General features: G+C 48.3%; 1 protein-coding gene across 1 annotated transcript; it reads right to left on the bottom strand.

Annotated features, from left to right (window-relative positions):
• Positions 1–1854: 1854 nt before the first annotated feature.
• SCD (stearoyl-CoA desaturase) lies at positions 1855–22905 on the bottom strand. The gene is made up of 6 exons (XM_053984152.1): positions 22541–22905; positions 18539–18824; positions 11827–11957; positions 8285–8490; positions 6822–7054; positions 1855–5608 (listed from the first exon to the last, which is right to left on the bottom strand). The coding sequence occupies exons 1-6, from the start codon at positions 22565–22567 to the stop codon at positions 5409–5411; spliced, it is 1083 nt and encodes a 360-aa protein (XP_053840127.1). The 5' UTR covers positions 22568–22905; the 3' UTR covers positions 1855–5408.
• Between the last annotated feature and the right edge of the window lie 42 nt (positions 22906–22947).

Genomic DNA, 22947 nt, shown 5'->3' with positions numbered 1-22947 from the left:
CGCTGCAGGGCGGCTGTGGTGCCATCTCCTCCACATGCTCTCCTGGGACTTTGTTCCCCCTTTCCAAAAGTCCCCGCATGGAGGGTCAGCAGCAGCTGGTGTTTTCTCGCTGTGGTTGGAGTGCGTGGCTTGGAGCAGAGCTGGTACCCAGTCCTGCTCCTGGGCACTTTTGGGGGGATTGCTGCCCTCCCTAGGGCACCCTCCTTGGTCCTGCTCCTAGGGTCCTGGGCTGGACACACTGAGTTCCTCACAGCTGTGTTCACTGAATCCCACCCCTGGGGGAGTGAGTGGATTGCAGCTGGAACATGGTTTCTCCTAAGGATCACGTTGGCATCTTCTGCATGTCGTGTTCAGAGCAAAAAGATGCAGCAAACTCTCCCCTGATAGCCTGCAGCCCTCCCTGCTCTCCCTCCCTTGGGTCTGAACAAGCAGGCACTTGTTTGCCTGCTCTCTCCTACCCAGCAGAGCTGGCTTGTACATTAACTCTTCCTTTCCCTCTCCTTCTCTGGTGGGTGGGAGATTTTCAGAGGAGCAAAGTTAGGGTGCACTGGAATTGCAACCAAATGTGCAGATTACATAGGAAACCAGGAATAGAAGTAGAAATACTTCAAGGCAATGACCTAAAATGCTGAGCTGGCACTGCTGAAGGGCTTGATAGTGTAGGAAAACATATTTTGGGCAGGGGATTTAATAACAGTCTTTAACGAAGAGGGAGAGGTTGCGATTGGAGTTGCACTCATGAAATCCACACAGAGGGATCATTAACTTTATTTTTAGGCTTGGCTGAATAATTTGAGTTTTGAAGACCTGACTTGCCTTCTCTGTTTCACTTGTTTTAGGATGAGCTGTGCTGTCACAGCTGGGATCAAAAGTGCACGAGATTACCAGAAGCAGCACCTCTCTGTCACTTCCAGGGACATGGTGCTGTGACCAGCAGCATTTGCTTTGCTTTTTTCCACAGCTCAAAGCCGCCATATGTCAAATTGGTTGGGCTGGTCACATACCTCCAGGTGGAAGAACACAGCTGCTGGAAGAGCCTCAACCTTCTGTCTGAGTAACTCTCTTTTTCACCCCCCCCCCCCCCCAGCTCCAATTTGCAGTGTGCTGGCTCTGGCCCTCCACTCAAAGGGCTTTCCAGCAGCAGTAGCTGCAGCTGGAAACCAAAGCATGGGCCTATTTTTCCAAGGGATTCAGCATGCCCAGCTGCAAGAATCTGGTGGTACCAGCAAACACATGGGCTGGATCAGGGGTCCGAGTGTGCTGCAGGTGGCAAAGATACCACAAACAAGGCCATCCCCTCTGCCTGCTTGTGCATGAAGCAAGCTGGTGCCATGCGGAGATGGCCTTACTCGCCACTATGATTGAAAGGCGTCTGGGTGGGGGTGCAGGGACGGCACCATCAATTAAAGTGACACTTGGTCAGGGGATTTCCCCCTTTTCCTTTCACTTCCCTACAACTGCAGAAGGGGTGGGGATAAGCAGGGACACTCATGCTGCATGAGGAAAATTCCCCTGCTGAGGCTGATGAACCCGCCTGACGGGAGGCGGCTGCCGGTATTACGTGTTGTGCCGCATGTGTATCCGCCAGCCACAAGGCCCTTGGCAAGGGGCCCTGGCTGGAATTAACCTGCAGTAACCCCAGGCACAGGGGCAGCCTTGGCGGGGTGTGCCTGCCCGGCCTGCACTGGAGTATGAAAGCCATTATAATCCACTCATTCATGATGCTTAAAGAGCCAGAGGCGTTTTTCCCTGGTTCTCCTGGAAGAGAAAAGGGTTTGGATGCAGTAAGGCACAGCATTCCCGTCCTGATGGAGTATCTCGTGGCCCTGCCCACCATGTCATCAGTGCAACAAATTTTAAAGTAACATTTATCATTTTTATTATGAACAAATAAAATTTCAGATCAGCACAACCAGATGTCTGTTTCCATATTAGTAGAAATTATTTCAAAAAGTTTTTTTTTTTCCAGTACACAAAACAGAGATACTACTATGCAGAAATCCCTAAGCTGTGAAAAATTGTATCCTACTCACATTTCAACAGTGACAGAGCTTAGACAATGTGCAGATTCAACTTTCCAATCCTTCCCTGAACATTCAACACTTAGACTTCTGCTCTTCACAATACCAGCAGGGCTAGCAACAGTTTTGGAAAACAAACCAGTCCATGCTTCTGCCAGCAGCGGTGTGTGTGGTTCGTACTGTTCCTTCCTGTGCTCAGCTGGTCAGCAGCGAGCCTCACCCACACCTCTGGGAGGCAGGGTGTAATGCCCCGTTACAGATAGGGAAACTGAGGCACAGAGTGTTTTTAAGTGACTTTGTCCCAAATCACGCAGCAAACGAGTTGTTAAGCTGGGAACAGGTTCCAGCTGCTTTAGCCATGAGGTCCCACTGCTGCTTTTTCTGCTTCCACCTTTCACAGACTCATTTAAGCTAAACATACAAACGATGCGTCCAGGACACAAACATGCCACCAAAAATATATATATATTTATAGGTGTATATATATATATATATCTCAAACAAAGTTCTACTGAAAGTGTTGTATCTGTTTCTTAATCTAACAAAAATTCTAACTCAAATACATTCAAAATCACCTGCACCCACAGTTCAATGTAGGCAATTAAATAATTAAGAAACCCCTTGAATGTTCATAACTCAGAAAAAAAAATGGTAAATAGCTGTCAATTCTTCTATGTATATTAAAGAAAGATTTAAGGCACCCAGAGATATTTGCCAATCTACCTTTAAAGTGACTGGGCAAACACCAGGACTGTTTGGTTACTGCTCCTCAACTTCCACTCTCATTCCAGATTCTGGACCTGAATCAGCACTTGAAATTTGAAAGGAACCTTTGATGTCAAGCCCTGCTTCTCTGCTGAGAGGATGTGAAATACTGCTGCATTTCACAGCACGCATCTCTGCTGTAGAGTATGTCACACTACACCTTAAGGGCACCAGGAGCAAGGAAATAATTCTCCTCTTCTCCCCTCCCCTCACCCCTTTCAAATTACTGGCTGGAGCAAATTCATCCTCTCTGGGGACTTCCATGAGTTCAGAGGGGTTTACACTAGAGCAAACTCAGCCCACAATTACAGAGCTAACAGTGTTTCTCTTTTTTTGGAGGGCTTTTTTTTTTTTTTTTTTGAATGGTAGGACACAGCTCTAGCCACAACTCCCTTTGCTCCGGCCAGCACCCAGGAGGTCAACAGCCTCAGAGAAGTGAGGATGCTGTCTCCTGAAAGCAGGAGCTGAAGGACTCTCTTCTCCATTTGTCCATGTTCCTCTTGGCTGGAGACCACATCACTCCTTATGGCTCAAAAACTCAAAGGGTCCCATTGCTGAGCAAAAACAAGGTCATGGTGGTGGTGGGGAGGGGAAGGTGAGGAGACAGGCTCATTTTCTGAGTAACAAGCTTGTTCTTGTTAAGGAGAACATCACAGAGCTATCCTGGCTCCTGGCGAGTTTCACTGCAGCAGGACGAAGCGAAGCTGCAGACACTCGCTCCCGTGAAGCTTCCCTGGCTGCGACGTGGCAGAGCTGAGGTGAGGAAGCTGGCATCTGCACTATCTCTGCCTTCCCTGGCCTGCCTGAATAAGGGAGACGCTGCAAACCCCACTCCAATATCACTTTGTTCCAGCTACCTCTTGTGCTTTCCTCCAGCTCCAATTGATGCATTGAAGCAACAAAAACAGTACTATTGCTACAACTAATAACAATAATAGTAATAAAAATTAATAATAACCAGGAGAATTAAGGGAAAAAAAGCATGTTCAGCTCAGTGAGGGCCATGATGCCGTAACATCTAGAATGTAACCAACTGCCTGAACTCAAGCTGGTCTCTGCAACTTGCAGGAAACAACACCCACGTGGACTTTTTTCCCCAGCGCCCTCCAGCTGCATGCCCACATGGGCTCAGTGATGTAACTGCCCTTTCTGCAGGCTCAGCCACCCTCGCTGCCTGTCTCACTGGCAAAGGAGCGAGGTGGCGAGATGGCTCGCCGAGGGGGCTGGGAGGCAAGCTAAGGGACTAACAAGGAGCTGGTTTTGCCTCTCCTTCCCACTCCCTCTGGGCAGCAGGGAATGGCAAACCAAGCCAGCAGACCCTGTGCAAGAAAGCACAGAGGTAGCTCACACTGGTGGCAGTGTCTCACCTTGAGGTCTCAACTTCCTCGAGCCCCCTGTGCCACCTGGCCCCACATTGGTGTTTCTCAGGCACTTGTTGAGTGGAGCCCCCAAGGATGAAAATACCTGGTCCTGCAGACACCTTCACTCCTCCCTACACCTGCAGGTACTCCCTTGTCCTGTCTCTGCACTCAGCAAAGATGTGGATCTGCCTGCCACCCAGAAGGGACTCTGTTTTTCCAGCACATAAAGCAGCTTAGCTCAGAGGTGGAGCTTTGGTTTACATCCTTCTCCTCCTCTCCATTTTGGCAAAGTCCCATTTGCCAGCAAAAATCTAAGTGGTGGAGGTGAACAAAACTCACTATGGGCTGGTCCTGCCCCTTGGCAGCCAGTGGCACACCCTTTCCATCTGTCCTCCTCCTCACTGTGGCTCTCCAAAACAGCTGTGGAGCTCAGAGTCACACTCTGCCTTCAGTCCCTCGTGGCACAGAGGGCAGTGCAGGGAGGGAGCTGTGACACCAGAGGGAGTGCAAATTAAGGCCACCAGCACTCCCTCTCGAGTGCCCACTGCTGTTACCACATCCCCCGGCCAGTGGTGGACCTGGGGATCTCAGGGAGTCTGGGCACTCTTCTTTCCCCAGCCAGAGTGGCTAGGTGGTGAGTAGCAGTGGAGAACACTTCCCAAGAGACATCTTGGAAAGAAACAACTCTTCTTTCTGATGGCAAGAGCAAGGGATGGGGCTGCTTTTCCCAGGAAGAGCAGTTTAGCCTTGTCATGTCTGTCAGCAGTCCTTGAGAAAAGAGGAGGGACAGTGGCAGAAACTTTGGGGGGAAGGTAGTGGGGAGAGGGTCACTGACTTTGGCTCAACTCTTCATCTGGCTGGTTCAGGCTTCTCTTAACTAAATAGTACATAGCCAACTGCAATGGGCCTCCCCAGGCCACTTCCTACCAGCTTCTCTTCCAGGTAGAGACTGGGAAAATGTAAAGCAGGAGACAGGTTAGAGAGGCTGGAGAGGAAAACAGAAAGGAAAAGGAGCGGAGAGAAAGGGCGGCCTTGTGTTATAACGGCAGTCCTAGATCTTAAATACATCACGCAAAATGCAGCGTGGGAGGGGGGCGTTAAAACTCATTATCATGATCTTAAGCAAACCGGTAGCATTATTCAGTAGTTAGTTAACAGAACATTAAACTTTTGTCCAGCGCGTTTGGAGGGGGTGGGAAGGGAGAAAGGGAGAAAAAAGGAGGAAGGAGGTGTGGATGTGTGTGTAAAAGGGAGCAGGAACTCAGCCACTCTTGTGACTTCCATCTCCAGTCCGCATTTTCCGAGCCAGGATGACCTCCTTGGAGACCTTCTTGCGATCACTGGCCAGCCCCAGGAGGCACATGAGGTCAATGAAGGCTGTGGTTAAGTTGAAGCGCCAGCCAAACTCACTGGTGGAGTAGTCATAGGGGAAGGTATGGTGGTAGTTGTGGAAGCCTTCTCCTGAAAAACATGACCAGGGAAAGGATGTTGCAGAACTCTAGGTGACAGACCCTTTATCTTGACCCAAAGCACCATATTCTTGTAACGGGCTCTGGATTGAGTCCAGGTTCCTCTCTCCTCTCAGCCCAATTTCACCCTTCTGCAATCTACCCCATCTCATTTGGGCATGACCCAGCATGCCAGGGCTGAGGCAATGACAATCACAGAGGATTTTTGGTGCTTTACAGGAAAGTAAGCATGTGGCAAGGAACGGTGAAAGGCCTTGGTTCCCCAGCTGCACCAAAAAACCAGAGCTTTCCTAATCGTTTTTCCCCTCCCACTACAAGAAATCTTCTAGTATTAGTTCAGCTATCAGCTAGACCAGCAGAAAGCCCCCAACAAACCAGGCTAATCAATACTCCTACAACACTGGCAATCCTAATGTCAAATCCAAAGGACATTTCCAGATGGGGAAAAAAGTAGACTAATCAGACACTTCTACTAAGCAATCTACACCAGTCAGCCACTATCTGTTCTGGACACTGTCAACATTGTCTTCAGTGCTCATCCCTTCAAAGACACTGCCTCGACTCCTGCTCCTAACCCTGAATCTCTGCAGTTCAAATCCCTCTCTACTAAAATTCCACAAGCAGATCCTTTGGTGGTGGAAATCAGTGGAGCCCCACTGAGGTACAGTGGTGCAAAACAGATGAGGATTTAGGCAAGGGAAAACAGGTAAGAGCATATGCTGATCCTGGGATGTACTTTCCTAGATCTCCAAAATTTCAGTAAAAAACATGAAAGCATCTATCTTGTCTTACCCTCAAGTACTCCCAAAATCACCACCTGTCCTGAGAACATGTCAAAATGTGAACCTGCTGGTTTTCAAGTTGACAAATCTCAGACAGATATGCAGTGACGGCAGCACACATTTTTCAGTCTAGTGAACGTGGCAGAGAGACCTCTGAACAGGGTAAATAAAATATTGCCATTGAGGTAAGAAGGTGGTAAGTGTAGCAGAGTCCTTTCCAGCCTGGAAAGAGTCTGATGGGAGCTGATAACTCCCCTGCCCTTATGTACTCCACTGGCCAACACAGGAAACACCCTCAGATGGATGCAAAGTCTAGAAGGAAAAGGTGCAAGGGAAATAGGGAGACCTGGATTGATAGAAATTCCTAGAGGCAGTCCCTGTTCTACAGTCCCCCTGCAGCAAAGACACAGATGCTGAACATACCTAGGGCCCCCAGGCTGACCAAGGGGTTCTCCCGCGGGTTGATGTTCTGGTCATACGGCCGGTTGCCAAACATGTGAGCAGCACTGTTCACTAGCCAAGTGGCATTGAGCCCTATGGTGTAGCGCAGGATGGCTGGAATGAAGAAGCTGATGACGATGGATTCATCCCAGAAGTACCAGGGCACTACAGCTGGCAGTGTGAAGCACAGCAACACCACTGAAGGCTTGTAGTATCTGGAAAGGAAGGGACCAGGAGGAAGGTGTTCAGTGGCAGAGGCAGGAGAGGAAGGACTGATTCAGTCCTCCATTTGAAGGATTCATGCTCAGCTATACAGGGAAAATCAAGTGCAGAAATGCCTCATTCCTGAGCTTTGTATCTTTTGCTCTGGATGTGCAGAAGCCATGCCTGGAGAGTCCCAAGTCCTATCACCAGGCAAGAGACTCAGACTAAATCCTGTTCTCCTCACATCTGCACAAAGCAGTGTCCCCATCACCATGAGTCCAGACACTCAGACACCCATAAAAGCTGCTGCTTTTGGCCTCATCTGTCATTTGCTTCTCAGCTACATTGATCCCCATAAAGGCAACCCCATGCTTCCAGGGTCCCACAGATGGTCCTTTCTCTAGCTTTGGCCCAGTGCTGCAACTCCTCCTTGCAGACTTGGCTGTGCCTACAAATACACCCCCAGCAACAAGTGCAAGCAAGTGGCACAGATGAGCACACAGATGAGCATGTGGGTTCTCTCACACTAGAAGAATGGGAATAGAGGAAGGTGAACCACTCTGATGACCCACAACAAAAATCAGTCTGGGACTGTGCTAAGAACTTCCTTACTTAGGCAGGTTACTATATGTGTTCAGTCCCACATCCCTCCAGCCCTTGCAATAGGCTCACCTGCTCCGGGTCCTAGTATAGCCCCAGATGGCTGAGAGATACCCTTCCCAAGAGGCACCAGTGAATCAAGACTGTTCTTCCCAGTTACTGCCCCTCTCACATCTCCATTTTCAACCCTTCTTTCACCATACTGTTTCCAGAAGACTGAGGGAAGAGGGGCACACACATGGCCTGGTAGAAGTACAGTCTCCAAGGATGTCTCAGAGGCAGCTGTGTGTGTGCTCTGCACCAGCCAAAGCAGCAGCTGGGCTGTGGGGTGAGCAGGTGTGGGGGGGCTTTGTGGTGGGAAGCTCAGCCTACTGCTGGCAAGATGCTGCAGGGTAGGCAGGCAAGAGAAGGGTGTGGGAGGGCTAGAGGTAGCACTGGATTCTAAACATTTCCCATAGGAGAGGAACAGCTCATTTCTCACAGTTCATCTCACAGCAAAGCCTTGGGCATGCTGAAGAGTCGCATCTCTTACACGATGCCCTCAATCCTCCCACATTCCATCAAAGCCACTTGAGTTCCCAGCCCATTTGTCCCTGCTCCATTCCCCAGGGCTCCCCACTAGGGTTGACCCCACTACTCACCTGCGCTGGAACATCACCACTTTGTCAGCCTTTATGTCACTCAGGTCCAGTTTCTGTCCCTTCTCGATGACATCGGGGTGCTTGCGCACAAGCAGCCAGCCAATGTGGGAGAAGAAGAAGCCCCGCATGGCATTGTGTGGGTCTGCGTCTGTTTCGGAGAACTTGTGATGCACACGGTGGTCCCGGACCCACTCGTAAATGTCATTCTGCAAGTCAACAGGCGTGAAAACTTAGGGTCAGGGCTGGAGACGTTCCCTTCAAATTACAAAATGGCCTGAAATGTTTAAATACCTCAATCCCATTGACCTGAACTTGTATCAGTGGCATTATGCCTCATTAGGGTTTGGAGTTTCTGGCCTTTAAAACAGAGGCTGGGTTTTGGCTGCACCTCTCCAGTTTTTTTGGGAAGCAGCTCCAGTTCAGTGCTGCTCTTTGACTGGCCAGCTCTGGGCCGGGGGAGTTGCACCACACCCACGGTGCTGCAGGCTCTGATTGGTCAGTCTGTGCCCCACCCCTGCAGCAGCCACTCTCATTGACTGGCTGGTGCCACCTCTCCTATGCTTGGCTCCTGTCCCATCCCCATCCCTGTCCCCATCCCCATCCCTGCACAGTGCCAGCCGGGGCTGACCTGCCCCTTCCCTCTACCTGACATTTCCCATAGGTCATCCTGCCTTGCTTGTCCTGGGATTGCCTAATCAGATGTTTAACTTCGGGGGGGGGCAAGGCTTTTTTTAACTTTTTTTTTTTTTTCCATTGGAAATCAAACAGTCTTAAAATTAAGGTCCCTTTTTAGAAGGAGAACAAACACACCATTTCAATGACATTTCTCAAAAACACCTCTCTTCAGCCCCATTACTGTTCCATTTAAGCAGCAAAATCAATACAGTTTGGAAAATGTCAATGCTTTTATCATTTGTATTATGAAATGATTGCTTTGGCTGATTTTAAGAATAGATTTCCATAAGCCTGTGATAATTTCTTTGCATCAAGATTTCAATGAGCTTAAAGCCATGTATTACAACATCCTAGAAAACATGAAATAGAGATCTAACCATGGCTCTATTACCTGTATTACACAAGAGGCTCCTTAATCTCCTGCATACTCAGGACTTTTCCTGAAAACACTTTGAAGGTAGGGAAATGTCATAACCATCCCTATTTCTTGCCTCGAAAGACTAAGGAACTTGTCCACACAGGGAGCCTGTAACAAAGACACGACTCCTCAAGTCCTTTTCAAGTATTGTAACCACTCCTCCTTTAACTGAGATAAAATTATTTACCTGCAGGCCATTCAAGAAGATAATGATAGACATGGGCCAGGGTTAAACTCTTGCTTGTTTCCTAATAGTGGGAACTGCCACCTTCCTTCCAGCCAAATATCTCCAAGTATCAGCAACCCTTGCTGATCTTGGCCAGAGTTTGGTCACTCAGTATTACCCCAGAAGAGGGTGGCCCAGCTGCCCTCCCTATCTAAGTAAGTAGAGAAATTCAACCAGTACCTATGCTGGAAAAGTTTCACCAGTGACCCAAAGTCTCTTTCATATTCCAGACCCTACAGAGCACCATGTAACATGAGAAAGCCCAGTCTGAAAGTTGACAGACAACTTGGGCTTGCACATATGGGAAGGTTTTCCCTGTCTTGCTGGAGGCAGGAGGCACAAATTTGGAAAGAGACCTTGTAATGCAGCTGGATCATGGTATGACTTCATCCACCATGTCCTGTCTACAAACAAAATCAGGAGTCTCAAACAGAAAAATCTGTATCTTGACCCAAACTTTAGCTCATTATCTTTTCTACAGGTCTTATTTTGGGACCACCTCTAACTGCAACCCTGACTGAAAATCATGACTTTCTGAGAAGAGTAAGCAAAGCCAAGGAGAATGTCTTCTTTCTTGGGAGTTTCCAGCTACAGACTATAACCATGAGACCTTCTGTTGTGCTGCAGCTGACAGGTCTTGCAGGTGGAAAAGCCAGTTAGAGGCAGAATTCACAAATTCTCTGAAATTACAAGTCACAGGTCTCTGAGCAGCCAACAGGCATTTTCTGGAGGACCTAAGATAAGACCTAAGACCATAAAGGTCCATAAATTTCCGTGATCTTAAAAATTCCTGATCTCCTCTGCTGCCACTAATAGGAATGAGATAAATTCAACATAAATCTTCTCTTGATCTCACTGAAAATAACTACTAAAAAAATATCCATGGGGAATAGTATCGAATTTTCAGTAAAACTTTGGATTAGTTCCTATTGAAGCTGAAATATCTGTCTGTCTCTCATCTTTGTCTACTCCTATCCCCTACAGCAATAGCTCAGCAAATTCTTTCCCCCTCTGTCCTATAACCCTGTGAAAGATGGTCTTTGTACAGGACTAGCTAATACACAGCAACCCATCCTGTTGCCTTGCTGAGTGCTGAACCACTGGCTGGAATCAGCAGCTTGGTCCCTCCTCTTCCTCATCAAAGACTGCTGTTTGGTACTATCAGAGAAGAAGAAATTCAATGATGTTTCAGAAAGTTTTTCAAGGCTTAAAAAACTTTACTCTGTTTTGATTGCATGTAAACAAAGTAATATCCTCTGCAGAATTACTTAAGAGCACAGCACAGATACTTTTGTGTTTGTTCACCTTTTTATGGCAGAAAGTGCTGCATTCTGACACCTTCCTGAGTACTTCCCACAGACAAGCAACCCTTCAGTAAAGCTGGAGGATGGAGTGTTGTTAGGGCTGACTTATAGCAGCAAGCCTGAGAGGATTTATTTTTCTATGCCATGCCAATCTGGGTTTTCACTCTGACTTCTACAGATTTGCAGTTTTGTTTGTTTTGGGGACTGTGAAGTACTCTCACAGTAGTTAGGCAATATCCTGAGATTAGTGCTCTTTGAGAGGTGAAGCAATCTCCCAAGGTGCTTAACAGTGCCTGCAGTTACTTGTGCCACACTGAATTGGCCCAACCCTTCTCTCCTTAAAATATCACTGACCTGGGACAACTCTCTGGAAGCCAGTGGAGTGATTTGTAACATGATTAGTCCTAAATATCACTCTTCTGAGCAAGAGAAACATCCCCTAAATCTCAACAAGTTCTTGATCTTTATGAAGTAGCAAATTCTACATCCTGTAGAATTCTACATCCTTGGCTTTGCAGATGTCTTCTCCTTTTTCAGCCACACAGCAAAAGGAGAGTGAGGCAACACCAGGAGAACACTTAACACTTCCACACCTCTTTCATGGGACCTGGTGCAAGCACAGGCAGACCACACCTTAAGAGAAAGGTACATTCCTGCCTCAGAGAGCTTTCCTACCCCTGGTTTTGGCCAGTTGTCCTCTCAACACTGGGTTTGTCTCAGAGTCAGCCTCTGATGGGACAAGGTAAAGACAAGACAGACTCTAGCACTGCAGTGTTACATGGAAAGGGCTGACTTTTTCCTAACAAGAGGTAGTAGGAGAGAGGAACCTCTTCATCAGATTGTGTCCCATATCTGAGACAGGGATTCATGGGAGCACTTCCTTCTGAGGACACCAGTGGCACATTGAGGAAGTGCTTACCTGGAAGGCCATGGAATTCGCAATAGTCAGGAAGATGCGCAGGGGCAGCGTGGCTTTGTAGGAGCGATGACTCCAGAGGCGGTGAGATCCAGCTGTGATTCCCAGAGCACTCACCACGAAACACAGAAGAGCTACAAAGAAAAAGAAAGTGTTTGAGCAGTTGGAGAAAAGCTTCAGGCAGAGCAATACAAAGGTGGGCCTCCCCCCAAAGCTGTATAAGCAATAGAGGAATCCACAGAAAGCACAGATTGGGGCAATAAAATTCAATGTGAGATTGCCCAAGCTACCAAGGTCTCCTAGGCAAGGTGGGGCAAATCAATTCAGCTCTTCATCTCTAACAAGGAAGAAGATTCTCCCTTAGAAGACTCACAAGGGTTGGTTCTTCAGCATAGTGCCATCTGTCATAGTGCAAAGTAGTCAAAGTTGTATAAACTGGCTGCTTTCAAAAAGCACTGTGGTAAAAGCACTGCAGTCCACCAGGGAACAGCTTCTCCCTTTCCTTCCACCCCAGATAATCCAGGCTCTTGCTTTCCTATCTCACTACTCCCCACTAAATCTCTTTTGCATTATTTTCACCCAGAGATGGTAGATAATCTTAGCATTCTTGAGAGGGAAAACTCAAGCCCAGAGTTAGGCTTTTCTTCTGCTCCCTTTCTCAGCAGAAAAAGAGATTCTTCTTTCTCCCTTTCTGGCTAAAAAAAGATCTAACCTATCATCCCACTGAAGCCTGGGCTTCACCTTCAGCTCTAGCACTGGTTTAAAATCTGCCCAGAGGCTACCATTCCTAGGGTCTTTTTGATCCCTCCCTCTGCTCAACTCTGGCACCTTTCAGAGAAGGAAACCCCAGGGCTAACGATTCATTGCAAGTTGTGCCCATGGCAGAGGCAGATGTTGCTGGGCCCTGTTGAGCTTTGAGGCTACTTCATGCGTTCCCTCTTCACGCAGGGCAGTAGGAATTCCTTGCCCCTTTGGCATCTAGTAAAAAACCACATCCCTCTCCCAATACATCATGAGTTCATATTTGCCCTGGTCTGTGTGCCTGTTTGCCCTCCTGGGGATTCTGGAAATGAACCTCAGCTCCAGCATCTGATCCTAAAACTAAAATGGAGAAAAGACCCCAAGAGTTTCATAGCAGCATTACACTGGGTAAGAAGAAAATTGGTTCTGCAAATTAACTCTTCCTCTAGGAAGGAAGGATCAGGAAGTTTGGCAGAAAGAGAGCATTCAACAGCTGGTTTGCTCTGCAAGCTCAGACACAAAGAGGGAAGGGTGCACATCTGTGAACAGGTCAACTGATCCACCTCTAATCCTCTGGGGGAAGCAATACCTTCTTACCAGCCCCCAAGGGCAAACTTTTCTGGTATAAATTTGCACATTTCAGCCAATTGTATCGATCATGAAAAGAGTTCTTATTCCTTCACGTAAGTCCATGGATAGGAATTGCTGGTAGTATGCTTGATGTTCAGCCATTCAGTCCAGCCAAAAGGCTCTAATCAAGTTTATCTTGAACCCAGAAAACCAGATACTCTGACAGAAACTTGTTTGGAATCAGAAATCTGAGACCTGTGCCAGGCATGGCCTGGTTCTTTCATTCAAAATAATACAGGCTTTATTTCCGGTCATCTCCTGCTTCATCTTCCTTCTGTCACCTCCTTTTTGTTTTACTACATTCCCAGCCTAATCTCTTATGCACTAAAAGCCTGTCTTGGCTGATTTAACATCATCTTCTGGCCCCTTAAACTTGCATGAACCCTTCTCACTTCCATCCCACTGCACAAGAGTGACCTTCCCTGTCTGCTGATCTGACCGTGATTCCCCATCTTCATCTTCTCCCTTGGTTCCCCCGCCTGCTGCTGAATGCAGCACAAGCCTTGGACCAGCACAACTCTGCCTTGTGTCTCCCAGCACCTTGGCAGACTTTCAAAAGAGCCAAGCATGCAAGTACAGCAGGATCCAGCCTTTGCAAGAGACAACGGAGCTGAACAAAGCTCACAAAGCTGTCCAATACAGACAATTACACAGACAATTCTCAAAATTTGCCTGTGGATATCCCTGTTGGGAAAAGATGACACCAGCAACAAAGACATTATCAGCAAGTACAGGGAATCACAAAAGAGATGTGATGGGGACACCTACAGACTCCAAACCCAGACAACGCAGTATCCACTTTTGGGTATCCTTTCCTGGAAGCTTTTGTAAAAAAAAATTTGAAAAGCACGCACTGCTTTTGGGTGCTCCGGCATAGAACAGACTCAGCCTGCATCCAAAGCCCATGAACCTCAGCAGCTCGTGTTGACTTCTCTTGGAGCTGCATCCCAGGTCACTACAATGGCCATAACTCTCTTAAGTATAATCCTGTGCTGCCTGGCCTCTCGCCCATGTACAGAAGCTCCAGTTTATCTATGGGGCAGACACTTTCTGTGGGAAAGCAACTGATTCTCAGTCTATGCATTCTTGGCACCAGCCCCACAGAAAGCCAAACTCTACCTGGAGATAATTAGATCCATCAGCCATATCTAAGAGTTTATGTAACAGTGACAGGATATGCACAATGATTGAAATCCTTGTGGAATACAGAAGAATCCAGCACCCTTGTGATTCAGGGAGTTCACCCCCACAAACAGGTACAGTGATGATCATTGCATAGTCAGGGAATCAGCATCTCACAGGGAAGAAGAAAAACTCCTCCAAGGTCACCCACTAAGAATTCAATTGGAAAGAGAGTAGGGAAGGTGAAATAAAATAGCACAGATTTTCACACCTGCCCTGTGATGCTGCCTCAAATGGAAGGACTTAGGGACTCCATCAGCTGAGAATTCAAAGTCATCTTCCATACTGTGCTTTGAACTACACGAGACTCAAAAGATTGGCAACTCACAGGTGATATTCCCAGTGACCCATTCAACTGGAATACAAAGAATTACGACCACTGGCAGTAATAAGCACTCAGTGCCCCAAAAATTAAACAGAAAACATTCCACATTCAGTCATAGCTATGACTCATTAGGCTTTACCTCTTTAGGGCCCAGATTCAGACCCAAGTTATGATGAGAAACCAGGAATGTGCTGAAAGCATTGCCACCTGCAGTGAACACCAAGGATGTTTACATGAAGAGGTGCTCCTGATCCAGCAGGTGTCCTTGGGCTTTTGCTCAGTGCAGGACTGTTCCTTCCTTGCTGCCCAGTCCCTGTTAGCCAGGTGAGTCCTGCTACTCTCAGAAGAAAGGTACCAGGGACAATGAAATTTACAGGCTGCATAAAGGGAACAGTGTTTAGGAGGAGCAATAGGATCTGCTGTTACTGAAACCTAACTTCCCTGCCACACTCAGAGAAGCACACCATCTGCTACTTAAGCCTGGAGGGAACACTAAGTGGAAAGGTGTTGCCAGCTGTAGTCTTGATGGGAAAGTAAAAAAAACACTGTAAATACTTTGCTGGTCGTATCTCTAGGGGTAGTACTGGCTGAGATTTTCAGACTGTCAGAATTGCCTAAATTACCCAGCAAGGTTCACCTTGGTCCAAAGATAATACAGCAACAACAAAATATGGTATCTACCCATGCTTCTAGAGCCTCTGGCACTGCAGGGACAGAGGTGTTGACAGAGCACCATGTTGAGAGGAACCGTTCCTGTTTACAGACACTGCTGTCCAGGCCAACAGGAGCTAACACAATTACTGTCAGTCTGCTGCATCCAAGGGCTAAAAAGACTACCTATAAATCATGTTTCCAGGGAGGATCTGAGCAATTAGAGAAGAAACTTTTAGACTCAGTCTCTGTGCCATTTGGCGAATGACATAAAATGTGCCCATGATCCTTGAAAAGACTAAGCAAGACTTTGACAAGTGCAGTGGAAAAGACAATAAATAAAAGGGGAGCTGACTAGAAAGCCAGTGCTGGACAGGCTCGGAGAGCTCTTGTGATGGTGAGCTCTCACCTGATCAACAACCCGAGCTCATTCTGGGAAGCTCTGTACCAGAACGAGATCAGGGGATACAATGCACACAGCAACGCAGAACAGCAAACAATGATGAAGGCAGGGCTGGGGAGCTTGAGAGACAAAGAGGAATCAGCACATAGAGAAATGAAAACAAAAGAGGACAGTCACCAATATAACTGGTTTCAAAGGGACACGAACATCAAGGAGACAGTGGCCTGGATGAAGGGGGTATAAGCAATGGATAAATTATAGAAGGTAGATGAGCTACCAGGCCCCACAGCTGCCTGTTGCAACACAACAGAGAACACCTGAGACCATGCTAATTTTATATTATATGTACACAACCTATCTGAAAAACAAACAAAGAAACAAGCAAAAATTCCAGCAGCTCCAGAACTACCATTGCTAGAGCTGGCCTGCCATGAGCCCATGGTGTACTGCCAGGAGCAACCTCAGTCTCTGCTGCACTATCCTGGTGTGTAATATGGGAGCTGTAGTCCTCTCCTTGCTACCAGAGGGTGATGGGAAAAAACAGCAAGTCACTGACATGACAGCCACAAATGCCTTGTATATGCCAAATAAAGGTATGAGCTGAGAAAAGAGCAATGCAAGGAGCCTTGCTGAGAAGGTAGACATGTAGATCAGAGTATTCCAGTTCCAGTTAGTGCTGGAGGGAACTCTGACTTGGCTGTAAGGTGCCATGAACGGTGGTCCTTTCCCGGAACAGGAGTGCAGGACAGGGAGCTTGGTGGAGCTACTCCAGCTTTGGTAAGGCCAGATAGATCTTCAGCCAGTCCAGAACAGTGCAGTTCCCCCAAACACCATGTCCTTCTCCCATTCCCAGAACATGTCACTCCAGAATCCACCATGGAATCTTGCAGTGCCTCACAGTGGCAGGAGAGCAACTGGCACTTCATATCAGAGTTGACTGAGCAAGGAGAGCAGGAAGGTTTGACATCAGCTAAAAAGCAAAGCAGATTCCTGGGGAGTGCCATGAGATGCCATACAGACATCCTGAAGAGATGCATGGTTGCAAAGACACTGCCTCAGAGACCATTTTGGGGTAGGGTGGGGTTTAGCAGAAAGCAAAACAGCATTAACTTTCTGGATAAAGATGCTCAAGCCCTCTTAAGTATCCCAAGGGCACTCAAGGGAGAAGGGTTGGATGGATTTGGAAATCAAGGAGCATATCAGCATCTTGAAATGAAATCAGTAAATTCAACTCACTTTTTTGCCTTCTCCTTGCCCCAACATCCTGAGGTTATCTGACTCGAATTGGAGGACCCAGGCTGTCATCTCAGTGAGTGAGAGAAGCCAGCAGTCTTTGCTTAGCCTCCAGCCCAGGGATGCGACACAGAACAGGACCAAGAGCCCTGAAATGCTCCTCAAACATCATGCTGAGGCTGCATGTTCTTCCCAGCTCTGACAGGCCAGGGGAAAGTACAGCCTGTCAGGCTTTTACAAGGGAAAGGCCCAGCAATGTCTTCTTTCATAACATCCCCCTGAAAGGCCATGCTGGCTGCACAAGGGAACACATCAAGGCCTCTGCTTTTGCAGATGCTGTAGCCAGACTCTGACTGTTGCCTCCAGTGGAGTTCATCCCCCAGACCTCTGCCTGTGAGAGGCTGATATGGTTACAGAGGAAGAGTCAGCCTGGCCATCCAGGAAGCCATCTCCTTCCCAGTTCAGCTGTGATACTTGTTGCACACAGCCATTAGGAAGACAGACTTTGAGTGATAGACCAGGTGGATCGCCCAGGGCCCATCCATAGCCAGGCTGACCAGGAGGTAGGAGCACTACTGAACCCAAAAGCCACCCCAGCAGACCTCAGTCTAGAATATTGCTTTTTGTTTCAGGATGTTCTGTTTCACAGGGGCTGGATGTGATCTCTCGACCTCCCTACTGGGAGCCATTTGGTTTCTGGACTCCTCCAGGGGTCCACACAAAGGCTGGTGGAAAGCAAGGCTCTCCTGCAGCGTGGGCCCTGGGCCCAGCTGTCTTTCAAGCAGTCAGAGGAGAAGTTTGGTTTCTACCCAGGGCAAGATCTCTGAGAAAGCAGAGCTTTGCCTAGCTACCTTCTGCTGGGTTGTGCTTTCCACTGGAATTTGCTTCCTGGAGAGACACTTTTTTATTTTCTGAAAGTTGTCAGGCTTAGTTCCGGGATGACAGTGGCTAATCTGTGCTTTTTTAAGAATGATAAAAGACCTGAGCTTCAGACTTAATTCTTGACTTTTATCTTCAGCACAACTGTATTTTGTCTCTTTTCCCTCATACACACATTGAGGCTCTGTGGGATTTACACTTCCCTGTAAGGACAGGAATGGTTCTCATGTCGGGGCAGCAGTCTCATGCCAAATAGTGCTCTGTACCTTGTCTCCCCAAAAACTCATTAAGGTGCTCTTGCTAGCATCTTTCTTCCTAACTTTATGGCATTTTCACAGAACTTTATCAAACAGTTTTTGTGCTTCACCCCAGAAGCAGCTATACATTCAGGATATTTCCAATCCTAACATCTGTGAATCAAGTTTGCTCTTTGAGCAGACAAGCCAAATCCCTGCCAAATCTTTCCCTCTCATATATGACCTTACAAGAGACACTAGCAAGCCCTTCCACAGCTTGCTATGAATCTGGCTGAAGAGCTGCTTCTAGAAGAAGCCCCCTGCTTCTTTCTCTCTCATCCCCAAGTCTGTGGGCCTGGAGGGAAATAAAAAAAACCCCACCCAACAGATTTGGGGGTTGCAGATGCCAAGAAACAGATAGAGGAATGTGCTTACCCCACGCCAGTGTCTGGATCTTTGCAGAAGGTATCAGTGTCAACGCGAACAGGGCCCCTAGGTGCAGCAGGCTCATGAGGATGATATTCCTCCAGACGTATCGCAGCGGGGGCTTGGGGCCCTCTTTCTCCCGGTAGGTCTCATCAAAGATATCATCTATCATGCCCCGATCTCCTGCCAAGTCCTCATGATTGAGTAAGTCCTTCTCCATGACAGCATTTCCATTCCTGGTCACCCGGGAGGTGACTGTGCCACCAGCAGTGGTGCTGGAGGTGGAGGAGAACTCCTTGAAGAGGTAGCAATGGATATTTTCAAGAAAGGAAAGAAGAGAAAACAAAATAAGAAGTTGGTGGTTATCAACTGAAGAAATAGAAACACATGCATCTAGGCTGGCAGTGTAAAGATTGACAGCCTGGAAGGCTCCATTCTTTCAGCTGAGCCCTTGGCACAAAGAAGAGCCTGCTCTGGCCACCAGTCATGGCCATGGAGTCATGGCCTGAGAGGACGGGGACCTGGTCTTTCTAGAGAGGAGGTGAATGGTAGGTAGGGTGCCAAAAGTAAAGAAAAATACTTGAAAGCCAGTCTCTTTTCCACCAGTGGCTTTGGTGAAATCATTTGCAGACTGCAAGGATTTTTATTTTCCTTCAGTTTGATTAGTGGATGTTCGTAGGTGGGTTTGTTGTCTGGCTTGTGCATAAGCAGACAACAATAAAGGAAATCTTGTGAATGAACAAAGAGGTGGGAGAGAAATATGGTCTGAAACAGTTTTGTAATAAATCAATGGGCTGCTCCTGATATCCTACTTATCTGTCACCCCACCTGGGATCACAGGTGAATATCAGGAAGATGCACAGGGGGATTTCTCTGTGGTGCCTCCTTATCTCCCCTACCTCACCTCCCAAGATGGGATGTGGCAAGACCAACATGCTTGAAGATCAGTGGATGGAGGCAGTCAGGTAAGGTACTTCTAGTTAGAACTGCAGCTGCTTATCCTGTGCCTGCTGCTAAGACTCTTATCCCTCTCTCATTTCCCACCCACAGGCAAACTGAGGCAAGGGAAGACAATCCTCTGATCTATGGCCACCAGCATGCAGAGAGGAAGTTTTAAGCAGCAAAGTTGGCTCAGCTTGGCTCCTGGCTCCCTTCTCTAACTGTGACACAACATTCCCTCAGAACATGCTTGTTTGCCCTGGCTGAGTGACAGCCAGCCCGATCAGGCATGCATGACAAAAGGAACAGGCAGGACTGACCCTAATGAGACAGGTCACTGAACCCTGAATCACCCATTTCCATCTCCATCCAGGCAGCGTGTGCTTGCTGGTACTCGCAGCCCTTTGTCAGTCCCAAGCCCAAGTGCCCAACGTGGCCCAACCCCGGCAGTGCCAAGCACGTGGGATGCAAGTGGTGTGTCCTGCACAGATCAGCCCATCCCCTGCCCCCCTGGGACACATCCCTCTGCCACCCAGAGCCACGGGTGAAGGGGCACTAAAGGTCAGCCAGCAGGAACAGGAGAGCTGAGACTGCTGGAGGGAGTATGGGCAAGCTGGGAAAGCTCCTTTCCCAATAGAAATCTCTCCTGAATTAACAGCAGATTCCCACCCAGGTGTTCAGGATTCATAAAAGACCACCATCCTGCCATGGCCTAGTTTCCTGAGGGAGGCATTAGAATCAGGCCAGGCAGCTTACGTGGCCACCCCAACTCCTCCCTTTCCCAAGGGTTGAAACTGGAGGGTGACTGACATACCTTCCGATGGGGAGGAGCTGGCAAGGCTGACAGATTCCCTGCATTTGGGAAGTAAAATGATCTCTACAGAAGGAGCACTTTTAGTTTTTCCTTGGGGAATCAAAAGTTTGAAAGGAAAAAAACTGGACACAAAGTATCCTGCTGCCTTCACTGCACGCAGGCGAGCTGCTGAGTTTGGAACTGGCTCTTCTGTATGCTGGCTATAAGCTGTCTCTGCCTGCTTTCCTAGTTAATGTTTTGAGGGTATGATACTCTCATCTGCTGGAGAATTTAGAGGTAATCCCCACACCAAAAGAGCCATGAGAAACGGCTTCTAATCCAGAGATTAGGCAAGGAGAAATCTTGCCCATTCCCAAGTGTTAGATATTCTCATCTAGCATTTTGGCAGAAAGGTACAATTTTCTTTCTTGGCTGCAAGACAATCTACCAAAAAGACCCAAGACTTGTCTATGCAGGAAAAATTCCCAGCAGTGATTGGTGGTATAATTACACAGGTAACACACCCCATATGGACATGCTGCTTCCAGAGTAAGAATGTGGGGTTGGAGTTGCATTTTTCTCCTCCATGGTCGCTTACATCTCTGTCAAAGTTACACAGGGGCAGAGGAGGAGGAGGGAGAGTGCAAAGGAAACAGCAGAGAGGAAAAAAATCTCTTCTGGAGTTGTAGTAGCCACATGAGGAATTTTACTAGCATACCTATGCTGCTGGAATTACACTGATATAATCAGGCTGGTCATTTCTCACATGTAAACTAACCTTGAACAAAAGGGCTATAAAGCAGCTGTGAAACAGCTCCACCGTTACAGACTTAGTGGGAGGAGCATGGGGGGACGAGGGAGGGAGAGAGGTAGAAACGGGGGAATCGAGGAAAGAAAGAGGATTTTTATCCCCTCATGACCATAGTGGCTCCTACCGAGGAAAATGGGATGGAGATTGATCTGGGATCTAGGGCTGAGAGAGGGAGAAGGCCAGCTAAATAATTTTCATTAGCTTTCCCTCATTTCTGAATGACTTTGCAGCTCTCATCTGCAGAACAGATGTGTTTCCCCATTACACCCCCACCTCCCCAGCACTGAGCATGCCATAGGTGATCCTGGCATCCAGCCAGCTTATACAACCAACTGCAGCTCAAAGGCTCCTGCACCGGGCACAGTGTAGGGGCCCCAGGGCACTGAATCTTGGGTCCGGTATATTTGAATATGCCCAGCATGACCCAGGGACAGGATTCTTTCCAGCTTCCAGGATATGACCCAAAATACATGCCAAAACCATGAAACATGGTTTGAACACACTGCCTTTGACATCCATTTTGGGAGGGGAGAAAAGTAAAGTTCTTTACATCACAGCATCCCTGGAAGGTCATGGCACCTGCACAAAAGAACCAAGGGAGACCCTGGGTGCTGGTGACAGGAAAAGAGCAGGGGTATGATTTACATTCACTTCTAGGCATTGGCAGAGGAGGGAAGGATGAGAAGGTGAAAGCACAAACACCAGAATCAAGCGCCTGCCTCCTCCCCTTGGGCAGGGGATGGCTGCCATAAGGGTCAAAAATAAGAATGAAAATCTTTAAAAATCCAACAACTCTACATGTCTTACTAGTGTCAGGTTATTATTCAGACCTTCTTATGCCAAAAATGGGCACTCTCCCTATTGTATGCTTGCTTGGCTCAAGCAATGCAGACACAGTCATTCATTTCATCTGGGCGGCCGGCTTTCACCTTGCATCTGTCCTAGAGACGCTTCCTGCTGCAGTATTTGGTTTTAAAACACTGCAAGTAAAACCCCTTTCTTATTAAAAATAAAATTAATTAAGAAAAATTAAAAAAATCCCAGTCTGAGTATTATCCAAAAAACTTATGACTTCTTGGCACAAAAGATCTTCTTGAATAGCCCTTCATGCTATTCAAACACCCAGCATGTTTCGATGGGTGTTTTCAAAATAAACCTGTATTTTATGCTCAGTCTACCTGAGGGCACAGGATCCAGGAAGATCACCTCAACGGCGGATGTCTCCGCTTCAACCATGGGCTCCCCACCAGGCTTGGGTGATGTCTTAAGTTACCACTGAACCCCTTCGCCTGACGGCTGCGAAGCGGTGTGGCAAGAGGACACAGGCACACACGTGTGAATACGTGTGTGTGTGCACGCCCAGACCTCCTTCCCCAACACAGCAGCTGCGCAGCGCTGTCGGAGGTGCGGATGAAGGAGGAAGGGGCGAGGGGAAGACAAAGCACCAGCACCCCGGGACCCCGCTTACCTCCTCCTGCAGCAAGTGCGCAGGCATGGGGCGGCCCTGTCTCTGCTCCTCGGCGGCGGTACGCGGGCGCGCAGGTCCCCGGCGCTGGCGAGAGGCTGGCTCTGGTCGGCTCCTCGCTCGGCGAGCTCTGCGGCTCGCGGAGGCGGGTGCGGAGGTATTTAAGGGGGGCTGCTTGCTCGGCGGCTGGCGGGGCCGGGCTCTGCGCGCCCCGGCCTCCCGGTGACCCCCTGCCCGCGGCTGGGATGCGCGGGGTCAGCGCGGAGGGCGGAGAATCGCGGCGGGGGCCCGGCTCTCGACGTAGCCGGGGGGAGAGACAGGGCGGAGCGGGCAGGGGGGAAGGAGGGAGGAAGGATGCTGAGGAAGAAGAGGATGACGAGGGCCAGGCTCTCTCATGCTGCTTTTTTCTT

Source organism: Vidua macroura, chromosome 8 (assembly GCF_024509145.1).
Source record: "Vidua macroura isolate BioBank_ID:100142 chromosome 8, ASM2450914v1, whole genome shotgun sequence".
Classification (NCBI taxonomy): domain Eukaryota; kingdom Metazoa; phylum Chordata; class Aves; order Passeriformes; family Viduidae; genus Vidua; species Vidua macroura.
The sequence above is the reverse complement of the archived record's forward strand: the minus strand, read 5'-3'. Positions and strand labels throughout refer to the sequence as shown.